This window comes from Cyrtonyx montezumae, unplaced genomic scaffold (assembly GCF_038088225.1).
Source record: "Cyrtonyx montezumae isolate F1298 unplaced genomic scaffold, pur_monq_1.0 scaffold_13, whole genome shotgun sequence".
Classification (NCBI taxonomy): Eukaryota; Metazoa; Chordata; class Aves; order Galliformes; family Odontophoridae; genus Cyrtonyx; species Cyrtonyx montezumae.
This window is the reverse complement of record NW_027071859.1, coordinates 3,431,071-3,453,609: the sequence shown is the minus strand read 5'-3', so window position 1 is coordinate 3,453,609 and position 22,539 is coordinate 3,431,071. Positions and strand designations below refer to the sequence as shown.

Genomic DNA, 22,539 nt, shown 5'->3' with positions numbered 1-22,539 from the left:
GCACTGCGGGGCCCGCCCCGACGTGATAACGTGTGCTCGCTGCCCGCCTCCTGCCCAACCCCCGTTGTCTCTGTGTTTCCTAATGTCCCACGCGAGCTCTCCTTTGCGCAGCTTGAGGTGCAACGCAAATGGCGATGTAAAGATGCTGATGCAGCGAAGAGAGAGGAAACGCCGTGCAAAGGTCGGGCTGGAGAGAAGCTCTCCTGTCCAAGATTTTGGTTAATGAGATCTCAGACAGCTGCAAAAGCAAACAAGAAACGGCACAGCGAAGGGCTCCTGTGTGAGTCAGCATCTCAGCTGGGTTGGGCACGTTGCAAGAGATGTGTTTGCCTTTGGATTATGGTTTTCATTCCCGAAGCGTGGAGGAAAGCACAGCTTTACTCTTCGCTGGTTAAAGATTATATTGAAATGCAGTTGCTGATCCAAAGGCCTTTGCCCACAGTGCATCAGAGCATAAAACACACAAGCAAAATCCTCAGTTTCCATGCATAAGCACTGAGGTATGTAGCTGAGGGTGTTCTTCCTTGTAAAGACTTCTGAATCGAAAGCAGTCACTGAAATGTGAATGTGCCAAAAAAAAAAACCAACCACATGATGGGATATAAATGGCAGCAGGAAGACCTATGTGTACAGATACCCCCAGCTTTCTAGAGAAAACAGACACCAAACCAAACCCTTCCAAAGGAGCTGTATGTAAATCCCTTCCCAAAATGTGCGTAAAGCACATAGATGGGGAACGGGAAGCAATGTGCCTATTCTAAGGAGAAGCTTTAGCAGACTCAGGGCATGCAATGGGATGTGAAACTGGCTCTTAGGATGACCTGTGGCATTCACAGTTGTTGCAAAAACTGCCCCAGATGTCAGTGGTGCTTGTCCCCGGGCCCTGTGCTGCAGGTTCCTCCTGGATGTGTGCCTCCACATTTTGCCTAATTCACCCCTAATGGGCAGCTTGGAAGTGCTATGATTTGACTGCCAAAACAGCACTGTGCTACATTCCCCTGAAGACCTTTTGATGTCCTCACCCTCGCCTCATTCCTTCCCGCTGTTCTCCTTGGCTTTGTGGCAGTGCAGCCCTTCTGCTGGTGGTTCATCCCCCCCCATCCTGCCCTGCACGTCTTTGCTCTGGACCCGTGCAGCAGCATCCTCCCCCTTGTTCCCAGCACATCCTTGCAGACAGGGAACTCCGGTTGTGCAAGCCCTGGTGACTCAATGTGCTCACGAGGAGGCGGGTGACTTTGCTGGGATGTGACTCAGGAATGGGTGACATAAGCAAAAGTCTTCTTCTCTGTGGCTGGGAGGCCCTGAGTCTGGATCTGAGTGAATCCACAGCTCGGTGATGAGCAGAGAGATGGTGAGAGCAGGATCATACACGGCATGGGAATTTGAAAGCAAGGTTATTTCTTGTTCCTTGGAAATGCGTGTCCTGCTATGGGCATGGAGGAGGATGAAGGGGAAGCCACTCAGGACCTCTATACCCAGTGTATCCCCAGCTGCTGCTAGAACTTGGCTTTGGGACAAGGAGGCACAGTTAATCCTTGGCTCTAAGGCACAGCAAAATCCATCCCCCATCATAGTATCACAGAATCATTCAGGTTGGAACAGACCACTAAGATCCCTCGGTCCAACCCCAGCCCACCCCACTGCACCCACGGCCCTCAGTGCCACATCCCCACGGTTCCTGAACACCCCCAGGGATGGTGACCCCACCACATGCCTGGGTAGCCCATTCCAGTGCCCAACCACTCTTTCAAAGAGGAGGTTTTTCCTCCTCTTCAACTTGATCCACACTTTTAAGAGGGATCAGGACCTTTGGGGCAGACACTCTGGCTTCATTTCCCTTTGGGTACCTGTCTGCCTTTGGTCTTGCTCCTGTCATGTCTCAGATTCCAGAAAATTCAGGAGGAGCTATGGTAAGTGTGGACCAAGCTCACGTCAAGCTCAAATCCCAGAGAGATTGTGGATGCCCCCACCCTGGGAACATTCAAGGCCAGGCTGGATGGGGCTGTGAGCAACCTGGGCCAGGGGGAGGTGTCCCTGCCTATAGCAGGGGCTTGAAACCAGGTGATCTTAAAGGTCCCTTCCAACCCAAACCACTCTATGATCCTATGATTCTGTCTCAGCCCTTTCTGTGAGCACCAGCACCTTACCTCCCTTTACTGCTTGCTGAGCTTGCACTCTGGGGCCACCTGACTGCCATCTCTGCCCTGGCTTGTGATGGAAAGTGAGAGCTGGCTCTCCTTCCTGTGGTCTCCCCCACTCAGATGATGGATTTACATAAGAGGAAGTGGGGTGGGACAGCTCTTGTGCTTCAGATAGAAACCTCCAGCTGGCCCTGGGGGAGGAAATCCATAGAAAAGAAGAAATGAGAGAGCAAAGAGAGCTCTGACACATACTGTGAAAATCTGCCTGCAGAGTATTTTTCTGTGCGTGCTTGAGACATGGACAGAGAGAGCAAAATCCCCTTTTGTGTCCCCTGTTCTCCTGCAGAAAGGGCATCTGGGGGCCTTCCATTGAGAGCAACCCTGTGGCACCCTGACTGTACAGATGCTGGGGGAAGGATGTAATGGTTCTGTCTTTCTCTGGGAAGATGATACAGGCACGGAGGCTGTGTCATGTAGGATTCAGATGCAGGGAGACACCAGTTCTTTTGCAGAGCCATTGTCAACCAAGGAGCAATGGTTTTAAACTGAAATATATATATATATATGTAGGTTTAGGTCGGCTATGAGGAAGAAATGCTGCGAGGTGAGGGCACTGAGGCACTGGCACTGCTGCCCAGAGAGCTGTGGGTACCCCATCCCTGCAGTGCCTATGGGCGTGGATGGGGTTGTGGGCAGCCTGGGCTGTGGGAGGTGTCCCTGCCCACATCAGGATTAGGGCTGGGCGGGCTTCAAGGTCTTTTCCAACCCAAACCATCCCACGACTCTATCCGCTTCCCCTCTGCAGAAGGGAAACTGAGGCACAATCTGACAGTGAGCCCAGATGGAGAAAGCAGCAGCCTTGGTCTCTGGGGCTAAGATACAGCTGCTTTGCTGGGCAGCCTCCCTCCTTCTGCCTGCAGAGCTGGGACAAGGCTTGCTGCCTGCTCTCAGGGAGGGAGACGTCCCAGTACTCTTCAGGAATGGGTGTTCTTGGTGCTCCAGTGAAAGGTTATCTCACCAGGCACCGTGCCAGGTACTCAGTGACGTGTGTGTGTCCTTGGTGTGCTGCTGGCCGCCCGGGACCCATTCTGTCCCTGTAACCCTATTCCTTGTTCTCTGCTTTATTTATACATGAGCCCCAAGGGGGGAAGTGGAAATAGGAAGAGAAACGGTGGGACTGGAAACTGGGGTCACTCCTAAGGAGCTGGGACAGGAAGGACAAAGGGCCAGGAGGGTTTGCTGAGGGACTGTGGATTGGGAGAGATGGCTGCCTACCTAGCAACCTGGTTTGGGTTGGAATGTATTTAAAAAAGTAATAGAGGAGAGGGAGGCTGATGGGGAGGTACCCACAGAAGGAACGCTCCCGTGGGAGCTGAGCCCGGCTGCATCCCGATGGGGACCTCTGGGTTTTACTGGTTGGAGGGGAAACCGTTCTGCTTGGGGCTTCGGTGGTTCTTAATGCCATCTCGTGGTCTGGGGAGGCTTTGCAACGTGCTGAAAGCCGTCCTGCTCCTGCTGCGCCTTCCCAGGGCACGGCGAAAGCTGCCCCTGACCACAGCTATGGGCAAGTGCCGCTCCTCGGGGGCGATTTCCATCATGCCATCCCGTAGCACTGGGAATGGCTCCCCTGGGGAGCTGGGACATTTTGCTATTCTTATCCCATCCTATTTTACCTCCTTAAGGGGAAGGTCCATTCCCCAGCAGTGGGCAGAGATGGGCAGGGGGTTCAGCTCGCACTTACCCCAACCCTACACATTTGTGCTCATCGCCTCTGTCTTTGAGGGAGCTCAGGTGGTCCACTTCTCTTTCTCCCCTTCTCCAATTGAGACCAAAATGCCGGAGGTGTGTGCATCAGGAATGAACAGGAAGCTGAGCACCTGGCAAGAAGACCAAACCTCCTCTGGTGCAAACCCTGTTGCCTAATGGGAGCCCACATGTTTGTGAAGCTTGCTCAGCCTTTGCAGCTGCAGAGATCTGAGCAAATCGCTCCTGAGGCAGCAGGGCTTCCAGCTGGGAACAGGGCATGCCAAGGGATGCAAAAAAGTGAGGAGCAAAGTGGGGTTTTGAAAGGTTTTGTGTGTTATTCTTCCTTGATCTCATCATTACAGGATGCTGAGGAGGTGACAAGGGTACTTAAATGCAATGACCTTGCTTTCAGCAGCAAGAATTCCCATTTTAGGCTGGGAATCCCTTCGCTGTGTCCGAGGGACAGTGAGGAAGGATGGGGGAATGGAGACTTGCTCCAGATCATCTCCTGGCAAAAGAAATGGGAAAGAATCCTGGAAAACTCCAGCTGGAGATGAAGATCACAAATATTTAGGAAGCCTGCACAACAAGCCCAGAGGTGCTAAAGACCTAACAATGATATGCAGAGCACAAGCTAATGAGAAACAGCTTGCCAGCTTCCCAGGGGGATGATCTGGGGGAGAGATGGGAGCATCTCCTGACAGCTGTGCTGGGACAGAGCAGTCAGGTGGCTGCAGGTTTCTCCCAGGGCTCATTTCCAAGGTCTGGCCACCCCCACTGCCTCCCAAAGCATTTTTCTACCAGCTAAATATATACAGCAGGAGGAAGGTAACAAGTTTGATTTGATGGGAACACTGAGCATGTAAAATTGTGGTATTCTGGAGCTTTGAGAAGTATTGGTTTTTTTTTTTTGGGGGGGGGAAGTCAATAGTTGAGTTGATTCCTAGCTGATTAGGTAGCAAGTTGGTTACACTGAAATGAGTCTTTTCTGTCATAGAATGGTTAAGGTTGGAAAAGATCTCTGAGGTCCTCAAATCCAACCCCAGCCCACCCCACCGTACTCACTGCCCACATCCCTCAGTGCCACATCTCCGTGGTTCTTGAACCTCTCCAGGTTCAGTGACTCCATCACCTCCCTGTGCAGCTGTGCCACCGCATCACTACTCCTTCTGAGAAGTTTTTCCACAAGGTTACCTTCTTCACATAGAGAAAGGAAGTAGGTGTCCCAGCACATGGCTTGGACAGCCCTTGTGCACAGTGTTGTTATCTCCAGATGTGTCTGCACTGTGGAGACCTCAGCTCATCATCCATGTCTGACCCTGGGCCCTCATCCTGGGACATCACAGTGGTGCAGGAGGTTCCTGCCATGGAGAGTCATAATAAAGGATGGTAGCCATTGTAGAATCATAGAATGGTTTGGGTTGGAAGGCATCATTTAGTTGCAGCCTCCTGCTATAGTCAGGGACACCTCCCTCCAGACCATGTTGCTCACAGCCCCATCCAGCCTGGCTTTGAATCATCATAGGACTGTTGGAGTTGGTAGGAGCCTTTGAAGTTCATCCAGCCCAACTCCCTGCAGTGAGCACCCACAGCTCCATCAGTGCTCAGAGCCCCGTCCAGCCTGACCTTGGATGTCTGCAGGGATGGGGCATCCTCCACCTCTCTGGGCAACCTGTGGGGACCTCTTGCTGGGAACTGCTGGGCCCTCCTGACGTCGTCCCCATCTTCCTCCCCGCTGCAGTGCTGTGCTGCACGTCCCAACAACTCCCCCACTCCAGAAAGGATACAAGCACCCGCTGAAAAAGCCAGGACCAGTGTTTATGCCAGATGATGCACAAACATCTCTGATGAACTACCCTGACCTCCAAAGGAGGCATATTTTTGCTTACCTCTGCATCCCCGGGGTAGCCCTTAGCAGAGTTATTCTGGGATCCCGGTGCTGTTGTTTCCGCCTAATGCTATTTCCTTCAGTGTGGGGTCAGAGCTACCACTCTCTCAGTGAGGTCCCTGTATTGCCCGTGGTCCCCGGGATGCCCGGGGCTATCTCCAGGAGGACATCAGCCAGAGGAGGAAGCGTTTTGACTGGAGCCAGTAGTGTAGGAGCCAGGGAGGCTGGAGGGTGCTGGGCGAGGAAGAAAAACAGGAAAGTGGTGGTAGATAAGGAGAAGAACCTGGAAGAGGAATATAGAGCAATAATGGAGGAAAGGATAGAAACTGAAATTCTGGCTTCTCCTACAGCAGATGTCGTGCTGCAAGATGAGGCCGCCAAGGCAAAAGCGGACCAGAGAAGTCTTTGTCATTGCGTTAAGAAAATGGCCCCCAAAGTTGGTGTGGGGTGAAGGTTGGGGATCCTGCAGGTCTGCGTGTGGGGATGAACGGGCTGCACAGGCAGGTGGTGTCACCGACCCTGGAGGTGTTCAGGGAATATTTAGACGTTGTGCTGAGGGACATGGTTTAAAGAGATCTTTTGGTGACAAGTGGACAGTTGGACTGGGTGATCTGGTGGGTCTTTTCCAACCTTGGTGTCTCTATGATTGTCACACACCTGCTGGGTCATTCCTGCCTGGCTGACTCCACGTACAAAAACTGATAAGCCCGTTGTGAAATCTTGCTAAGTGATCTGTTAGGGACATGCTTCCATCATGGCATGACTGAGCTACTGCTCTTGGGATAGCCAGCCCAGTTGAGGGGGTTGTCTCGGGGACAGGGCTTGATGGGAACCCACAGTTTTGAATGAAACATCCCATAGTGTTACATAGCAGATTTTTGTGTCCATATCCCCACTCTGTCCAGCCTCCGAGTTCCCTCTGCATGTATCCTAGTCACGTTAGAACATAGCAACCATGTTTCCCTATTGATTTCTGTGAACAGCAGCACTTTCCTGCTGGCCCCTCAAGCCTATTCTCTGAGTATCACATTTGAGCAGACATCTCTCGCTTGTGCTACACAAAAACCTTGTCCTTTTGCACCGTTTTTCCAAGGTAAAACCTTAATCCAGGTTCCTAGAATCATAAAATCGTACCACTGTTTAGATTGAAAAAAGCTGATGATGTCATCAAGTCATCAACCTAACTGTACCAAATCCACCACCAGACTGTGTCACTAAGCACCACGTACACATGCCTCTTAAATACCTCCAGGGAGGGGGACTACAGCACCTCTCCCCATCTCTCTGGTGCAGGATGGGACATTATATGATGATAATATCTGGGTTATGGTATCCAAAGTCTCCTAGCATTTCCAGGCATGGCTTGGACAGCTGTGGGAATGGGGAACTCCAGGATCCATGTGGTCCCTCAGCGTCCTGCTGCTCTGGGTGTCTCCAGGGGTGTGCACCTTGCATCCTTGTCTGGTGGGTCTGGATGTGGACATGAGATCTCGCAGTGGGCATGAGATGGGAAGTGAGATATGAGGTGTTGCTGGCTGGGATGGGCAAGGACAAGATCCCTTGTGGCCTTTCAGGTGGTAAAATGACTCCAGAAAGAAAGCCTGAAAGCATGAGAAGAGAAATCCCTGCAGCGAAGGCAGATCCAGGACCACACTCTGGGAGTTGCTCAGTTTGGGAATGGGTTCATCCGAAGAGAGCAGAAGACATTGTCTGCTCCTTGCAGTGCTTTTGCTTCTTCTGTACACAGGAAGAAGAGAAGGTGGGGAGCAGGGGGTAGTGGTGGTTGTCCTGTCCTAGGGGGGGTGGGGAGGCTGCCTTTGTGAATGGAAATCTGCCACCGTGTCCCTGCTTGGGGCTGCTATCTCTGCTGCTATTTTGGTCAGCAAGAAGCAGGCAAGCCCTTGCCAGACCCCGGAGAGGAGCCTGGAGAAGCAACAGGAGAGGGTGGGGAGTTGGGGCAGCTCCTCTGTCGTCAGAAGACGCCAGTTCCAGCCAAGGTCTCCGCCAGTCCAGAGATAGCGGGGTCCTCTGGAGACGGGGCTCGGCCCGGGGTCATTGAGCTAAGTGGGATCGGTGACAGGCTGCACATGAGTGTTGATAAGAGCTGGATAACAGTAGCCAAACTCCCACGGCCTCGGCAAGCACGGCTGGGCACCCTGGGGACCAGTCAAGGTGGACCCTTGCATTTGTTTTCCCTGGGGTGGGGAGGGAAATGGGTTCACATCCCCCCCAGGAGGGAAAATTGCATGGGAAGGGGTTGAAATAACTTTTTTTTAATATTTATTTATTTATTTATTTATTTATTTACAGGAGGGATTTTTGTGCAGAATGCTTTTACTTTTTGGTTTGCTCAAGGTTAAAAAAAAAAATACATCAGAGCCACAGTAACAATCTGTGTCCCAAGAAAGCCTCTATTATTTTAAAGATATAACAAAGATATTATTCTAAGATATTTCTGAGAAATGGTGGTTTGACACCTTCAGCTCCCACTGAGAGCAGGTGATCTAGGTTGCCCTGACTGGAGCTGGGGTGGATTACAGACATATGAGGTCCCCTCCAGCCTCAATTGCCCCACATCATCATGAGCATTCATCTTCGGGACGCTGCATTACCTTTGCCTCTGACTCACAAGTGGGTAAACTGAGGCAGGAAGATCTGAAGAGCCATTCAGAGGCAGAAAGACCAGCTCACCACGTGACTGAGCAAATGCTGTAGCTGAACGAGTGCCAAACCTTAAATACAGAACTTTCCCTTGCCAACCCCTTCCTGACCTCTTGTTTGCTGAGATATTGTCTGAGGCAGGCGCAGCCAAGAAAAAAAATACTGTTTGTTGATTCAGTATTTATTTCACTGCCTGAAAGATGGATCAGCACCAGAGATGCTTCTGGACTGGTGCAGAACCCTCCTGAAAGTTTCCCTGCATGAACTTACTGATGATGTAGCTAAAGGAGTCAAAAACTTTGCTTTAAGATTTCTCAAGGAGGGCGAGCCCTTGGGGGAACCTCCTTTCCCTTCTTCCCATGGCTCATATGAGTGATTCTTAGAGCTGATCCATGCACAGCTGAATGTTAATTTGGGATCTGTCTGCCTCCAGAACCATCATCATATCAGCAAATTCCACCCTATGTGTTTTCAGACAATATATTTCTGTCCTGTTCCCAAATCTGGTGGAGTTGTGCCGTGGTCCATCCAAGCTGGTTGAAGTTCCACTTGCGTTATCTTTTCCATGACCCCAAAAGTTGGGCTCTTACCCCATGTACCATTAGCCCATCATACTTCCCTGGAGCAGATATCACCCCTTCAGAGCTGATCCCCCCCCCCCCCAACTTTGGTGACCCACAAGAAGGAAAACAGTAAAGGAAAGAATAAGAGGCCTTTGGGCACGGAAGCAGTGGAGGTGTCTCTGGCCTCTGCCAAACTCCTGCAGTCCAGCTGTACTGCTTATCTTCTGGATGGTTGAGTTTGGAAGACCTTCTGAGGCTTTAAGGGAAACCCTTCTACTCTTCACTTGCCTGGACAGAGAAAGGACAAGCTGACAAGAGTCTCGTGTACACAAAAGCTACACGACATGGATACAGATGCGTTGTACTTACGTGTAGATATGAGAATTAAAAAAAAAAAAAGAAGGACTTTCTCCTCTCCACAGTATCCAGTTGGCTTTATAAGACCACTGCTACATTTCATAGAATCATACATCATAGGATGGCTTGAATTGGAAGAGTCCTTAAACCCCATCCATGTCCCAGTCCTGCCATGGGCTTGTTGCCCATCACCAGACTGGGCTGCCCAGGGCTCCATCCAACCTGGTCTTGAGCATCTTGAGCACCTTCAGTGATGGGACACCGAATTTCCTCTTAATAGTTAATCTATATCTCCTCTCTTTTAAGTTCACCTTCCCTTCCCTTCTCAGTATCTGCCTGTGTAAAAAGTTGGGCAAAAGATGACCACTACTGCTGCAAACTCATCCATTCCAGTCTCATCCATCCATTCAAACCCATTTTCTCTCCAGTGTTTGAGACACAGAAGGGCTCCCTCCATGTTCTGAGGGTCATTTTTGTCTCAGGATGTCTCAGCTGGTGGCACAGGGGCTGGCAATGGGATGATTCTGCCCATCCTCCAAAGGCATCTCTGGCAGTAATCATTTCACTGAACAGAAAAACCTGCACATTTTTTCCCCACCTTGTGCTCCCGTGTGTTTTCCCGTGTGTTCAGTGACCAACCCCCTGAAATCTCACCTATATATAACCTCACTCAGCTTCTTGCCCTACAGACCAGGATGTGTCGCCATCACAAGTATTGCCAGCTTGAGACTGCAAGGCTCAACAAATGTCTTTTCCTAAAGCTGTAGCGATGAGTGGTTCCTGGTGTGGATTTTGTTGTGTTTCTAGTCTTCTCCCAAGACTGAGAAAGCCAGGTTTCAGGCTCTGCTCTGCAAACCAGGACTATGGGCCAAGACCCTTCCTTCCCAGAGCTTGACAATCTGCTCACTGCAAAAACATGAGACACAATGTGCAGTTGACAACTGGGTTTGTACTCCATGGGGTCTTGCGAGCCCAGCCAATATCCCTCCAGAAGGTCTTTCCATTTGTACGTACACCCGTATGAATTAAGAGATATGCTTTCAGGAAGAGAGTTTTAGGATCTTACCCAAGGAATTCAGTATGGTCTCTTCTGGGCCAGCAGGCTGTAGGTCTGATGTAATTATGTTGCCAACATGTTACTCCAAAAATATATTTTCCTCTCCTTTCATAGGCCTGGGAGCATGGGGTGAAAGAAGGATGGAGCGGGTGGGCAGTCATCCCCATCCACCTCCCTTCCTTTCCCCCCTCCTCTCCATTGCCCTCCCCAACCCCTTCCCCTCTTCTCAGCAACGATAAGCTTGCCAACGGAAAAAATGTTGTCACACATATCTCACTTCCAGCGTGTGGGAGTCACTGATAGCAGCCTGAAGATCTGGACAATAAAGCCTCCTGACAGCTTTCGTGTCCCTCCCAGGCTTGGGGAAGGGTCCTGCTCTGCTGTGTGCAGCACTGAAAGTTTAGGGCTGGAAAAGGGCTGCTTGCTGGAGACTCTGGGAAAAGGAGGATGGGGAGGAAGAAGGGCTCACCTACCATCCCATGTCTGGGGTGAAAAGCCTTCTCCTTTGCTTTCCCCACATTCAGTGCTGCTTTCCATCCTGGGGTATATCCAGACCAAGAGCTGCAAGTTTTGGCAGCATCCTTGGAGCCAAATCTTAGATTTGCAGCCTGGGAGCTGCCTGCGATGTTTGCTTTGGAGCCATCCCACCACTTCCATCCTCAGGGAGCTGCATTGCTCCTGCACTGTTCTTTTTACACGTGGCCCAGAGCACCTTGCCAGGAGGATGAAGTCATTTATTTATGCCTGGAAAATGTACTTTATTACACACTGAGGCATCAGCTGTGACCAAGTGACATGCTTTTCTCTGACATGGACAGACAAGGTCAGCATGGAGCAGCCTCTATGGCCACAGAACCAGAAACTCAATCATGTTGGAAAAGACCACTAAGATCCCCCAGTCCATCCCCAGCTCACCCCACCATGCCCACTGCCCACGTCCCTCGGTGCCACACCCCCTTAGTTCTGAAACACCTCCAGGGACAGTGACCCAACACCTGCAGAGTGGGGTTTTCCTCTCAGTTTTCCTCCAGAGCTCTGGCATCCTAAGGGGGATGTGCACAAGACAATTCGTCGGGGTGCAGCAAGAAAATATTTCTGTATCGCTGATCAGTAATACATACAACTAATGTTCATTTCATCTCATCTTTAAAAAAATAAATTTCCCTGTTTTGAGTAGGTTTGATAACGTATGCAATATACCAGGACAGTATTGTAAGTATAAAATTTCGTAAGTACATAAAATTATGTATACTGGGGCACTTCACACAGATCTTCTGCTGACGAGGTTCTCAGTCAAAAATGTTTGGAGGTCATGGCTCTGTGGAGCCATCCCCCTCCTTGGTCTGCATCTCCCATCTCTCACCAGGCTTTTCCTTCCCTGGGGCTGTGTTGTAGGAGGGGAGAGGCACAGTTTGGTTCTGGGTTTATCTGAAAATGCTTTGTTCTTTTCTGATCTTTTCTGGATGGGACCCTGGCCAACATGATCCAGTGGGTGGCAACTCAGCCCATGACAGCAGGGTTGGAACTGGATGGGCTTTAAGGTCTCTTCCAACCTGAGCCACTCTGTGATTCTATAATCTAATGATTCAGTGATTCAATCATTCAATGATTTGATGATTCTAATATTCTAAGATTCTATGATCAAACCTTATTTCTAAGGGAGAGAAGAAAAGAATGGCTGGTGTTAGATATTATTGCTTTTCTATGGACAGTGAAGATTTTCTCTTCTAAGTTTGGGGAAAAAATGCTAGAATCCTTTGGAGGAGGACATGCTCCATCTCACAATAGTTCCTATTGTACATTCACCTCTCTCCCTCTCTGCCCACAGGGCCCATCCTCCTCCTTGGATGGGAGAGAGGATCTTTTAACCCTTCAGAGATGACCCTGTATGATTTTCCAGCTTGCCTGCCCAGGATGGGAGAGGTTAACCTCAGCAGGAGCCTCACTGACTCCAGCACACAACTGATAGCTGGCTCCATCCTGCTGTGAGCTATTTCCCCCCTTGGCTGCTGCCAGGAGCTGTTTCCAGCACACACACACACACATACACACACACACACCCTTCTCACAAGGCTCCCATTCAGCTCTCCCACCTTCTTCCCCACTTGGGTCCCCGAGATGTCATCCTGCACTGATAAGGCATGGAGGCAGCTGCGGGAGGAAGGCTCCCAGTTGCTCCCGGCGCCAGGCTGGGTAGAGGCAGACGTGTCGACCCTCACCTCCTCCAGCAGTGCCTTCTCCTCTACAGAGCCAAAAACAGATGACATCAACCCCTCACTCCCCCCCTAGAATCCCTATCGGCCTCGTGGAGCGCCGTGAGCATGGAGGAGCGAGGAGGAAGAGCAGGGAAAGGAGGGAAGAAGAAGCCTGGAGCTGGAGGTTGGTTACTTTGGCAAGCGGACAAAGTTCTGCACAACTTCACCAGGCAGACTTCAAAAAGGTGGAAAACTGGAGGCTTGCTGCTGGCAGGTCTTGTTATCGAGGGGAGCCTTATCTGCTCCATGAGGCTGATGGCTTGGGTAAGCCAGAGCGGCTGCTAACCTCTGGCTGAGCTTTCCCAGCTCCCCAAGGAGCTGCACTGTCACTCAGAGGAGAGGAGCAGCATCCTGAGATGGGGCAGCATAAAGAATCATAGAATCCTTAGAGCTGGAAGTGACATCTGAAAGCCATCTAGTCCAACTGCCCTGCAGTGCTCCATCAGGTTGCCCAGGGCTTGATCCAGCCTCGCCTTGAAAGTCTGCAGGGATGGGACATCAACCACATCACTGGGCAACCTGTGCCAGTGCCTCACCACCCTCACTGTAAAGGCATAAAGGCATCCTGTTTGCAGCCATGGAGCAAGGGGAGCAAGGTTGGGGTATTCCCAGCCCCAGGGCACATGGGTGCCCTGTCACACGTTGATGTAATTGCTCTCTCAGGTGATGCTCTGCTCCTGCGAGTCCAGCTACAGAGCACTTCATGATGAGCAGCTCTTTCTTCCTGCATCAACAGCTGACCACATTTCTCCCTGGTGTAAATATATTTGGCCCATTCCCACTCATACTCCCACCTACCAGATCCCTTCCCTTCCCTTCCCCAGCAGAAGCAGGGAAGCAGGCTGGGACTGCCACCTGCTGTCATAGCCTGACACATCCTGCCAAGCCTGACATAACCAGATTTTTTTTTTCTCCTAATCAAGCAGCATTTTTTCATCGACTTATTCGTCCCCCACGTCAAGTGCTTCACACATGTCAGCATCCTGAGCCCATCCAAAGTCTGGTTGGTGGCTTCAGCCCCCCTTCTTCTGTCCCATAGTCACAAACACACTCAGCCTGGGGTATCCCCTGCCAGCAAACGAGACCAGAAGATCTCCTTTTGTTTTTATCACCATCTGTGTGGAGAGCTTCCCTTTTTACTTAGCTCTCCCACTGGGCAAGCAAGATTTCACATGAGGGTTGTTCCGTGCAGATACAGCATCATGGGATCACTGAGCCACAGGACTGTGGAAAGGTTGAGGTGGGAAGGAACCTCTGGGTCCATCTGGTCCAAGTGGGGACACCCACAGCGGGGTGCCCAGATGGTTTGGGTGCATCCCAAGCATCCCCAAATGCCTCTGCGTGGGCAAAGAAACCTAACCCCAAGCATCACGAAGGAAGGTCCAGATGCAGAAAGACGTTAAAAACTCAGTGCTTTATTGGTGGCAGACAAAACCAGGTGTGGATGTAGTCATGGTGGTGTCCGAGAGCAGCTCCTAAGTATGATCCTGGTTGCGTGGTCCCTGGGGTGCTGGTCCATCCCAGTGCAGTCCCTGTCACCTGCAGCAGCGCAGGCGGCCGTTCATGCAGCTCCCGGCCCAGCTCTCCATGTGGAAGCAGAGCCTCCGGCAGTGGCCGTGGTTGTTCCTGCACAGCTGGCTGTCTGAGAAACCTCTAGCTGGAGAGGGAAAGGCGATGGGTGAGCTGCTTAGGAGAGGGCTGGAAACCCACACAGAGCCCCACTGAGCAACCAACACCTGCAGTTGGAACAGGGAGCTTCGTGGTGAGTGCTTGGGAACTTCACACCAAACACTGCACACATCTTAACAGCTAAACCTAGGCAAGAAAGCCAGCAGTGTGTTGTCTGTATCTGGTGAGGTGGATCTCTTGGGCAACATTTCTACTCGTAGCAGGAACACCGGGTTTGGGGTGAGTGTAAACACACCAAGTCAATAAATCTCTTCTTGATTATCAGAGTTGATTTCTACAGAAGTCATACCGTCACAGTCCTAGTAACACCTCAGTGACCCTACAGCTGGATGAGACCTGAATTCCTAACTTGCATTAGCCCAGAGAGGTGGTGATGTCCCATCCCTGCAGATAGCCAAGGTCAGGCTGGACTGGGCTCTGAGCACTAATGGAGCTGTGGGTGTCTCTGTTCACTGCAGGGGGGTTGGACCAGATGGTCTTTAGAGGCCCCTTCCAACTCAAACAACTCTATGGTTCTATCTACAAGCAACCAGTTGAACAGCACAGCTACGGAAGACTTCCCCATTAAAACAGATACCCAGAAGAAGGGAATCAAACAAAAAAAAAGTCTTTCTTCCTACTTTCTTTCCCAAGAAGGGTGCCTTTTGCTTGTCATGGGGCTTTGCAGAGAACAGATTTGTTCCCTGGAAACAAGACTCAGCCAGCCTTGACTTGCCTTGACTGCTCTTTCTTGCCTGCCTCTACTTGGGGATCGAGTCCAGTCTCTTATCTCTTCACAGTCATATACAAACCCCTGCAAATATTTGGTCCTTACCTGGAGCATCCTGGAGGAGGATAATGATGACAATGGCAAAGAGCAGTTGGAGGATCCTCATGGCTGCACGTGGGTGGGCGTCCTGCCACCAGAAGGGCTGTAGGGAGATAGAGAAGAGGGAAATCCTGGATTTATAAGGCCGGGAGTTGTGTAATGCTCCTGGAGTGGATGGAACTTTGTCAATCTCAGATGCGTTTCAACATGACAGCAAACAGTTGCTCTGGGAACTGCCTGCTCTCGGACACCTCACGTTCAGGGGGAGGAAAAAAAGAAAAGAAGAAAAAAAAAGTGGAAAAAAGGCAGCATATTTCTGTCAACAAACTGCACTGAGCACTGGGGAGTCTGCTCCTGGTTGCTTCTGGAGACAGGATGTTGGGGCTGACCCAGTCTGGCCGTTGGTGCATTTGTAGGCTCGAGCATGTGGCGTTGGAAACCCATCCAAGTGCTTGCAGGGTCAAAGTGTTTTGCTTTTTTTTTTTTTTTTCATTTCCAGCTCCAAGTCTCAGTACACATTTGACAAAGTCCAGCATGAAAAAATCCAGAGCCTCCTGCTCCTCGACGCTCCCCAGCAATGCTAGGTTGGCTTGGAAAGCATGGGCTCCTTAAAAATCAAAGGTCTGCTCGCATTTCCCAAATTCTGGGCTGCAAAGAGATAGTTTGCCAAACTTCTGTTTGCATCTGTCGAGAAAATGGCAATTCAACATATTCCTTTATGAATTTATTACATAGGAAAGCTGGGATATGTCCCCATAATTAGCAGGATCTTTAGGAGAAGCGTGTGTATTGCTGCTTGCTGGTGGTTTATTTTAGTTCTCCAGACCAGTTCCAGGAAATCAGCAGATATAGGACCTGAACTTCAACTTTGGCAAACAACACAAAGCAAACAGCGAAGAGAAATCTCCTCCAAACAAAAAAGAAGTGGGGCAAAAAACTGAAGAGGAAACGTAGAAACGTTATAAAGGTACCTTTTTACAGCAATGAAGCAGCAGAGAGCATCACTAAGTCTTTCATTTTCCCTCTGTGGGTCACCTTGATGGCCTTTTATTTGCAGGCTGGGCACCAGGCACTGCTGGAAAATGCACAAGTGCTGTAACGTAGTGGGACATGACACGGCCTTTGGGCTTCTTGAACAGAACAGGGATCACCTTCATCAAACAGAGCAGATAAGGGGCCCTTCACCAGTTGGACTTTAGGTCATGGGACACGGTGTATTTAAACCTGATGTCCTATAAGCCGACCACATGCAGCCTGGAGAAAGGGAGCAGGCCTGTGTGCAGGAGAGGTGTTTGCAAGGGTGTGTGTAGACTCTGGGCATCTTGTTGCTCTGCGTATCTGATAGTAGGGCAGCTCTTCTGGCTTTAAACTAAAAGAGGAGAGATTTAGGTTAGGTGTTAGGAGGAAATTCTTTACTTAGAGGGCACTGAGGCCCTGGTGCTGCTGCCCAGAGCTGTGGGTGCCCCATCCCTGGAGGTGCCCAAGGCCATGGATGGGCCCAGGGCAGTCTGAGCTGCTGGGGGCACCCAGCCCACCACATGGGGTGGGACTGGATGGGCTTTAAAGGCCCTTCCAACCCAACCATTCTGTAATTCTGTGATACAGTTCTACAACCCAAGCAGAGAGGAACTCCTGGGCACTTAAACGAGTGTCTTGCTCTGATGATAGGATTGAAACACGTGCATGCAGACAGTGGGAGGTACTCTGGATATTGATTTTAGAGCAGAACCAGTGTACCAGGTGCACATGGTGTACCCGATGATGTGCAGCAAAAAGCCATCATTTATTCCTAGTTGGCCAGCTCAGAGGGTGAGCTCTATGTGGAACCATCAGAATGCTGCTGGCTGCACAACTGTAGGCACAAAGGTGGTTGAGATGCCTCCACCCCACTTCTGCAAGTGGTGTCCTGCCTTCCCTCAGATGTTTTTAGTTCAGAAACCACATCACACAAAGACCAGTTTGTGCTCTGCCACAGCAGTGAGCTCTGGGGTACCTCAAGGGTTTGGAGCCTGTGAAGAGTCAGGTCAATCCCCATCCACTCATAGCTCCCCATGGGAGGGGGTTTCTCGCTGCCATCCTCTGCCTTTGGGTCAGGACCTGAGCAACCCAGAATTCAGCCTGTGGTATATTTTTATAAGGCCGTGGGCAGGCTTTCATTACAGACCATGATGGGGGGTTGGAACTAGATGATCTCTAAAGCCCCTTCCAACCCAAGCCATTCTGTGAGTCCATGATTCTACAATAAGGGATGTCCTTGCCCAGCCTGAGGGTCCGTCCACCTGCTGCCAACAAGGGGCTGTAAGGGGAGGCCTGAAGGAGAGAGAAAATTGCACTTCTGTGATATTTATCCCAATTTTTCTCCTAATCCCAGACTATTGTCTTCTCTGAGGGAGAGAAATTCTACATGGCAACGTCCTTCAATAAAGATGTTCCTTGATCATGATCCATATGACCATGGCATAAAGGAATATTTTTTCCCCTAAATTCAGTTCCCACACTTCTCCCTAAAGTTATTCTTCATGATGAGACCATGAACAGCGAGGACACATTCACCTTCAGCTCATTCCTTGATACTTTCCTGATCTTCTAGGCTTCTGGCATACTTCCCCCCGAAGCCAGCTGATGCACTGAAGGGACAAACTCTGCCCAGAAGGCTGTTGTGCCTCCGTGAGCCAGAAAAGATGTTTGGGGAACAACACCAAAACCCTACGCATGGTCAGGCTCACAGATATCTTATGCCCACCAATCCTATCCTCTGGAACGTGTAGGTTGTCAAGTCCATAAGATATCTGAGTGCTGACTGAAGTCAGTGGGGACTTAGCACCCACTCCAGTTGCCTGAATACAACATGTGTTACCGTGTGGGATGCTTTGGGGTTCCTGAGACAGCCATGCTGGCTGGTAGGTGTGATCCTGGACCTATGTCCCCTTTTCTTTTGGCAGCTGGAGGTCACCACGCCCCTGAAGATGGGTTTTTGTAGGGGTTTTTGGTGGTGTATTATCAATCAAGTGACAAGAGCTGGAGGAGGAGGAAGAATAGCCAAGCACACGGGGTTAGAAAATGCCTTAGTATGTGTGGGGCTGCTTCGTGTGTAGGGGACAACCAGGATGTAGGGGACTTGCCCACACATACAAAGCTCACTAATCCCAAATAATTCTGGTCCTGATTATGCAGCTGCATTTACAATGGCATTTAAAGAGCTGGATTTCACTTCAGCCTTGGCTATCTCTGCCAAACCAACACTGGCCTGTTGCTTGGGAACAGCAAACAAATTCCAGTCAAGGTGACGTTCAGGCCAGCGGTTGATGAACTCATATCTCCAGTCATTCAGGAGCAGGGGTGAGGGCAGAGCTCTGCCCTAGCTGTCCATATGGCTGCAGGTACCCAAATGGCTGCAGAGACATTCATCTCCTTGGAGGGGTGGGCTGTTTCTGTATATTTTTTAGGAGCTGCTATAGGACTGCTGGCACTGAGAAGCCACAGTCTTTGTAGCCACCTGAGCTACATGATAGGTACAAGTAGCTGAAGTTTAAAGATTATCCACAAATATTCTTTTGTTCATTTGACTCTCACCCATAAGGACAAAAATCTTAACGACATTTCAGAGTACACCCCCGGTCTGATTTAAATTCTCTCCATCTCTCAAAGGATGGGGGACTTCACCTTTCTGTGATTCTGTGGTTTCGTGACTTCACTGGGGTTTACACTCTCAGAAACAGCCCTGCTGGCCATGGGCAGATGTGCTGTGGTTGTAGCAAAGAACCACACTGGCCATGTCTTCCACTGTGTGCCTCCAACAAAGAGTATAATTTCCTTCTGATTATGAAGCGTTGGAAAATGGCATTTGGATATAAAGAGCTGCACAGAGAAGCAGTGGGTGCCCCATCCCTGGGGCCATGGAGGGGGCCCTGGGCAGCCTGAGTTGGTGGGAGACGCCCAGCCCACAGCAGGAGGGTGGGTGGTCCTTAAGGTGCTTCCCAACCCAAACCATTCTGTGATTCCATGGGTGAGATATAAAGAGTTGGATTAGAAAGGGTTTGAAGGGTCTGCTTTGGGATATGAAGGGTTGGAAAACGCCTGTAGGAGTTTGGTGTTGTGTTGAATGGAAACACATCGTGGGGAACAAATCTCTGCTGGGTGGATGAACACGTTCAGTAAGACTGAGTTCAGCTCTTCCTCCCTGGGGTTGCAGGATACGTCATCCTGGAGGACATTACTCTGAGCAGCATCCTCTATAGTACTTCACTTACACTGAAGCATCTTATATTGCTGTTTTACTTCAGGGGAGTGAATGGGTCAAGGAACCATAGAGAAGGGTTGTGTAGGGTACTGTAGGGTACTGCTGCTCTCCATTCTCCATGTGTGTCCTTCGTCCTTCCTCTGGCCTGCTCTGTGCATCTGTTCATCTCATTTGTTGGTCAGAAATAATAGTGGGTTTTTGGCTTTTGTGTTGATCTTGCTTTTTGGTTTGGGTTGGATTGGGCTTTTTTTGAGGATGATTTCCAGCTAGATTGGTGAGCAATGGAACATACAAATGGGGGAGAATGGGACCATGCCTGGTTGCATCAGCTTGCATCTACCGTCCCAGTCCCATTACGATCTTGCCTATAGGAGGAGCATTCCCACCTGACCCTGATGGAAGTTTGGCTGGCTGACAGCTTCAAACCAAAGAGGCAGAGGGCCCAGCATCTGGCAGGGAGATTTATGGGATGATCTGATGAGCTCATAGACCACGCTTTCGTAGGAAAACAGGCCATAAATATGGCGGCTAACAGTCTCTCAGATAAGAGGCGTGAATCACAAACTTTGTGGACAAATCTGGGGAAGAAACTGTTTGCTTTGGAAAAGAAGCTTGATTTAAATGCCCGCTGTGCTGCGTGTGCTGGAGAGCTGGGCTGCAGCCTGCTGGGTGGGGAGGAATTTGGCTCTGGGCTCTGTTTGCTGCAGCAGTTCCCAAGCACTCCTATGTGTTTGTAGGGATCTCCAGGGGAGGGCTGACACCTCCCTGTGTGCCTCGGTGGCCTGGACCGTGCTGTGATGACCCAGGATGAAGATCCGGGCTGCTCGTGAGTCAGGAATCGAGGCAGATGATTCACTGCCAGACCTCTGGCTCTGGGCCCTGAGCGTGGTGAGGTCGATGGGAATTTTCCTGTTTGGTTCATCAGAGCAAGAATTTCATCTCCCATGGAGGACTTTTCCCTGGCTGTGGCCAACGCTTCAGCTAACTGGCATAACTCTGTACTTACATCACTGTTTTCTTGCTTTCACAGAAGTGACTGACCCAGAGAGATGCAGTTTTACCTGGAATTGGAGACCAAGAGCATACTGGCAAAAGGGAGGGAGGGGGGAATCAACATTTCCTGCTGCAGACACACAGAAGGGCACAGGGTGGATCTAGAGAGCGAATGGATATTGGCTGGTGCAGCTTAGAATCATGGAATCGATTGAGTTGGAAGGGACCTTTAAAGAACGCCTGCACCAACTCCCCTGCAGTGAACAGGGACACCAGCAGCTCCATCTGGTGCTCTGACCTTGTATGCACGAAGCTGCTAGGTGCAAACCTGCTAATTGCTTTGAGATAATTGCCGGGAGAAACAGAGGAGCACCAGAGATGCAGCCTAATTGCAGCATTGTACAACATTCAGATCCCTCCCACCACTTTAAGCAAGCAAGCCTGGGGTCTCCCTTCCTTCTGCTGCTTTGTGGAAGAGGGACAGTCCTGCTGGGCTTTGCATTGTCTGATCTAGCTGGAGGAAGAACTAAGAAGTGATGGCACATTTGCTCCTGCTATGCCCTTTGCCAGTGGGGTGTGGGGTGTGGTATGCATGTAGAGCATCCTCGTTCCCTTTCAGTGCCTTATTTGTTATCCAGCCCTTCCCGTTGGAGCCTGGCACATTGTAGGAAGGGTGAGTAGGTATGTGCAGGGGGTGGCACTTGAATGCTGTTGCATGTGAATATGCATTCTGTGAACACACAGAGTGCACTTCTATTTATATTAAACCAGGCTGCACTGAAAATGATGGAGGAGAAGGCTGCCCCATTGCAACTGTTCTCCCCAGGGTGGGATGGGAAGAGTGCTGGGTGTCAGCAGGAGTGACAGACGGGCACTTGCTGCTCTATTAAACCTTGGGTTTATTGTTTTCATGTAAGGAGAAAGGCAGTTTCTCACCTGTGCATGACAGGTAGCAGCTGGATGCCAAAAGGAACAACATATAGTCTGTGTGGCTCCGCTTTAGAATGTCACAGTGAGAGGAAAAGGTCCACAAGCAAAACCAAAGCCACTGAGAGCTGGAGCAGTCCTCCTGTAGAAAGGCAGAACACATCCTCCCGACCTGTTGCCTGCTAGAGGAGCTCTCCGCCTGCTGCAGACATCTTCAGACATCTTCAGCTCTTGGTGGAAGTCGGTGACAAGGGTTTACAGCAGAGAATGACAGGTTTAAAGCAATACTTAGCCAGGTATTCCCCGGGGATGCAGTTCCCCATTCGGCACAAGCCCCTGCCGTGGTTGCAGCTGCCTGGGCCGTGAGTGCTTCCTGCAGAGAGGAATGAGATGGTGAGTGAAAACACACAGTGCTTCCTTGGGCACTGTATTCGTGCTGCAGTGGAGCCTGGGCACAGCAAGGAGCACCCCCAGCATCCCTGGGAAGGAAGGAGGAAGTTTTCTCCCAGTGCCTCCAAAACCCAACCCCAGAGCAGGAGAGAGTGCTGAGATTCCCCAGCCAGGCTGCTCCCAGGTTGGCTGTATCATGTTTTAGCATTACTCTGGGGGATGATATCATGCTTTTCACCAAAGTGCCCCACTACCTCATCCAGAAACCTGAGGACACCTTCCCCCATCAATACCTATAGTGTTATGGTTTGATTGCACAGCGAGGAAAGCTTACTCCTGTCCCCAGCTTAGTACCCCCAGACTTACCGTGAGCGAGCAGGGAGATGAAGATGAACACGAAACAAAGGCTCCCCATCACTTTGCTCCTGCTGGGGAGCAGCAGGGCTGAGCGTGAGATTGTGCAGAAGCCTCTGCATGGCGTTGGCAGGCGGGTTGGCATCCTGGAGGAGGGAGGGTGCAGGCAGGAGTTAATTATATCCCGGTGACATTCACTGCTCAGCAATCTGCTATGTCGTTCTGACCCAGCGCCGCAGCTCCAAACAATGCTGGTTTGCTTCACTTTTGCTTCCTCTACCTGGCAGATGGTATTTTGGATGGGTGGGTTGCCAGGAAAAATGAGTTGCAGGGGTTCCTCTGTTCTCCACCGGTGAAGTGCCCAGAGAGGAGATGGGCTGAGTGGTGGCAAGCTGCTAAGGAGGGCTCCGGAGTTGCTGCAAGCTGGGAGTGGTTCATTTCTATCTGAGCTCCCGTGAATATTTGCTAAA

At 50.6% G+C, this 22,539-nt stretch overlaps 2 protein-coding genes across 2 annotated transcripts; both read right to left on the bottom strand.

Annotated features, from left to right (window-relative positions):
* Positions 1-14,063: 14,063 nt before the first annotated feature.
* On the bottom strand, positions 14,064-15,559 carry DEFB108B (defensin beta 108B). The gene is made up of 2 exons (XM_065731108.1): positions 15,172-15,559; positions 14,064-14,325 (listed from the first exon to the last, which is right to left on the bottom strand). The coding sequence occupies exons 1-2, from the start codon at positions 15,230-15,232 to the stop codon at positions 14,204-14,206; spliced, it is 183 nt and encodes a 60-aa protein (XP_065587180.1). The 5' UTR covers positions 15,233-15,559; the 3' UTR covers positions 14,064-14,203.
* A 5,737-nt stretch (positions 15,560-21,296) lies between these two features.
* On the bottom strand, positions 21,297-22,286 carry LOC136045276 (gallinacin-12-like). Its single transcript, XM_065731107.1, has 2 exons — positions 22,082-22,286; positions 21,297-21,698 (listed from the first exon to the last, which is right to left on the bottom strand). Exons 1-2 carry the CDS (start codon positions 22,212-22,214, stop codon positions 21,550-21,552), a joined length of 282 nt encoding a protein of 93 aa, XP_065587179.1. The 5' UTR covers positions 22,215-22,286; the 3' UTR covers positions 21,297-21,549.
* Between the last annotated feature and the right edge of the window lie 253 nt (positions 22,287-22,539).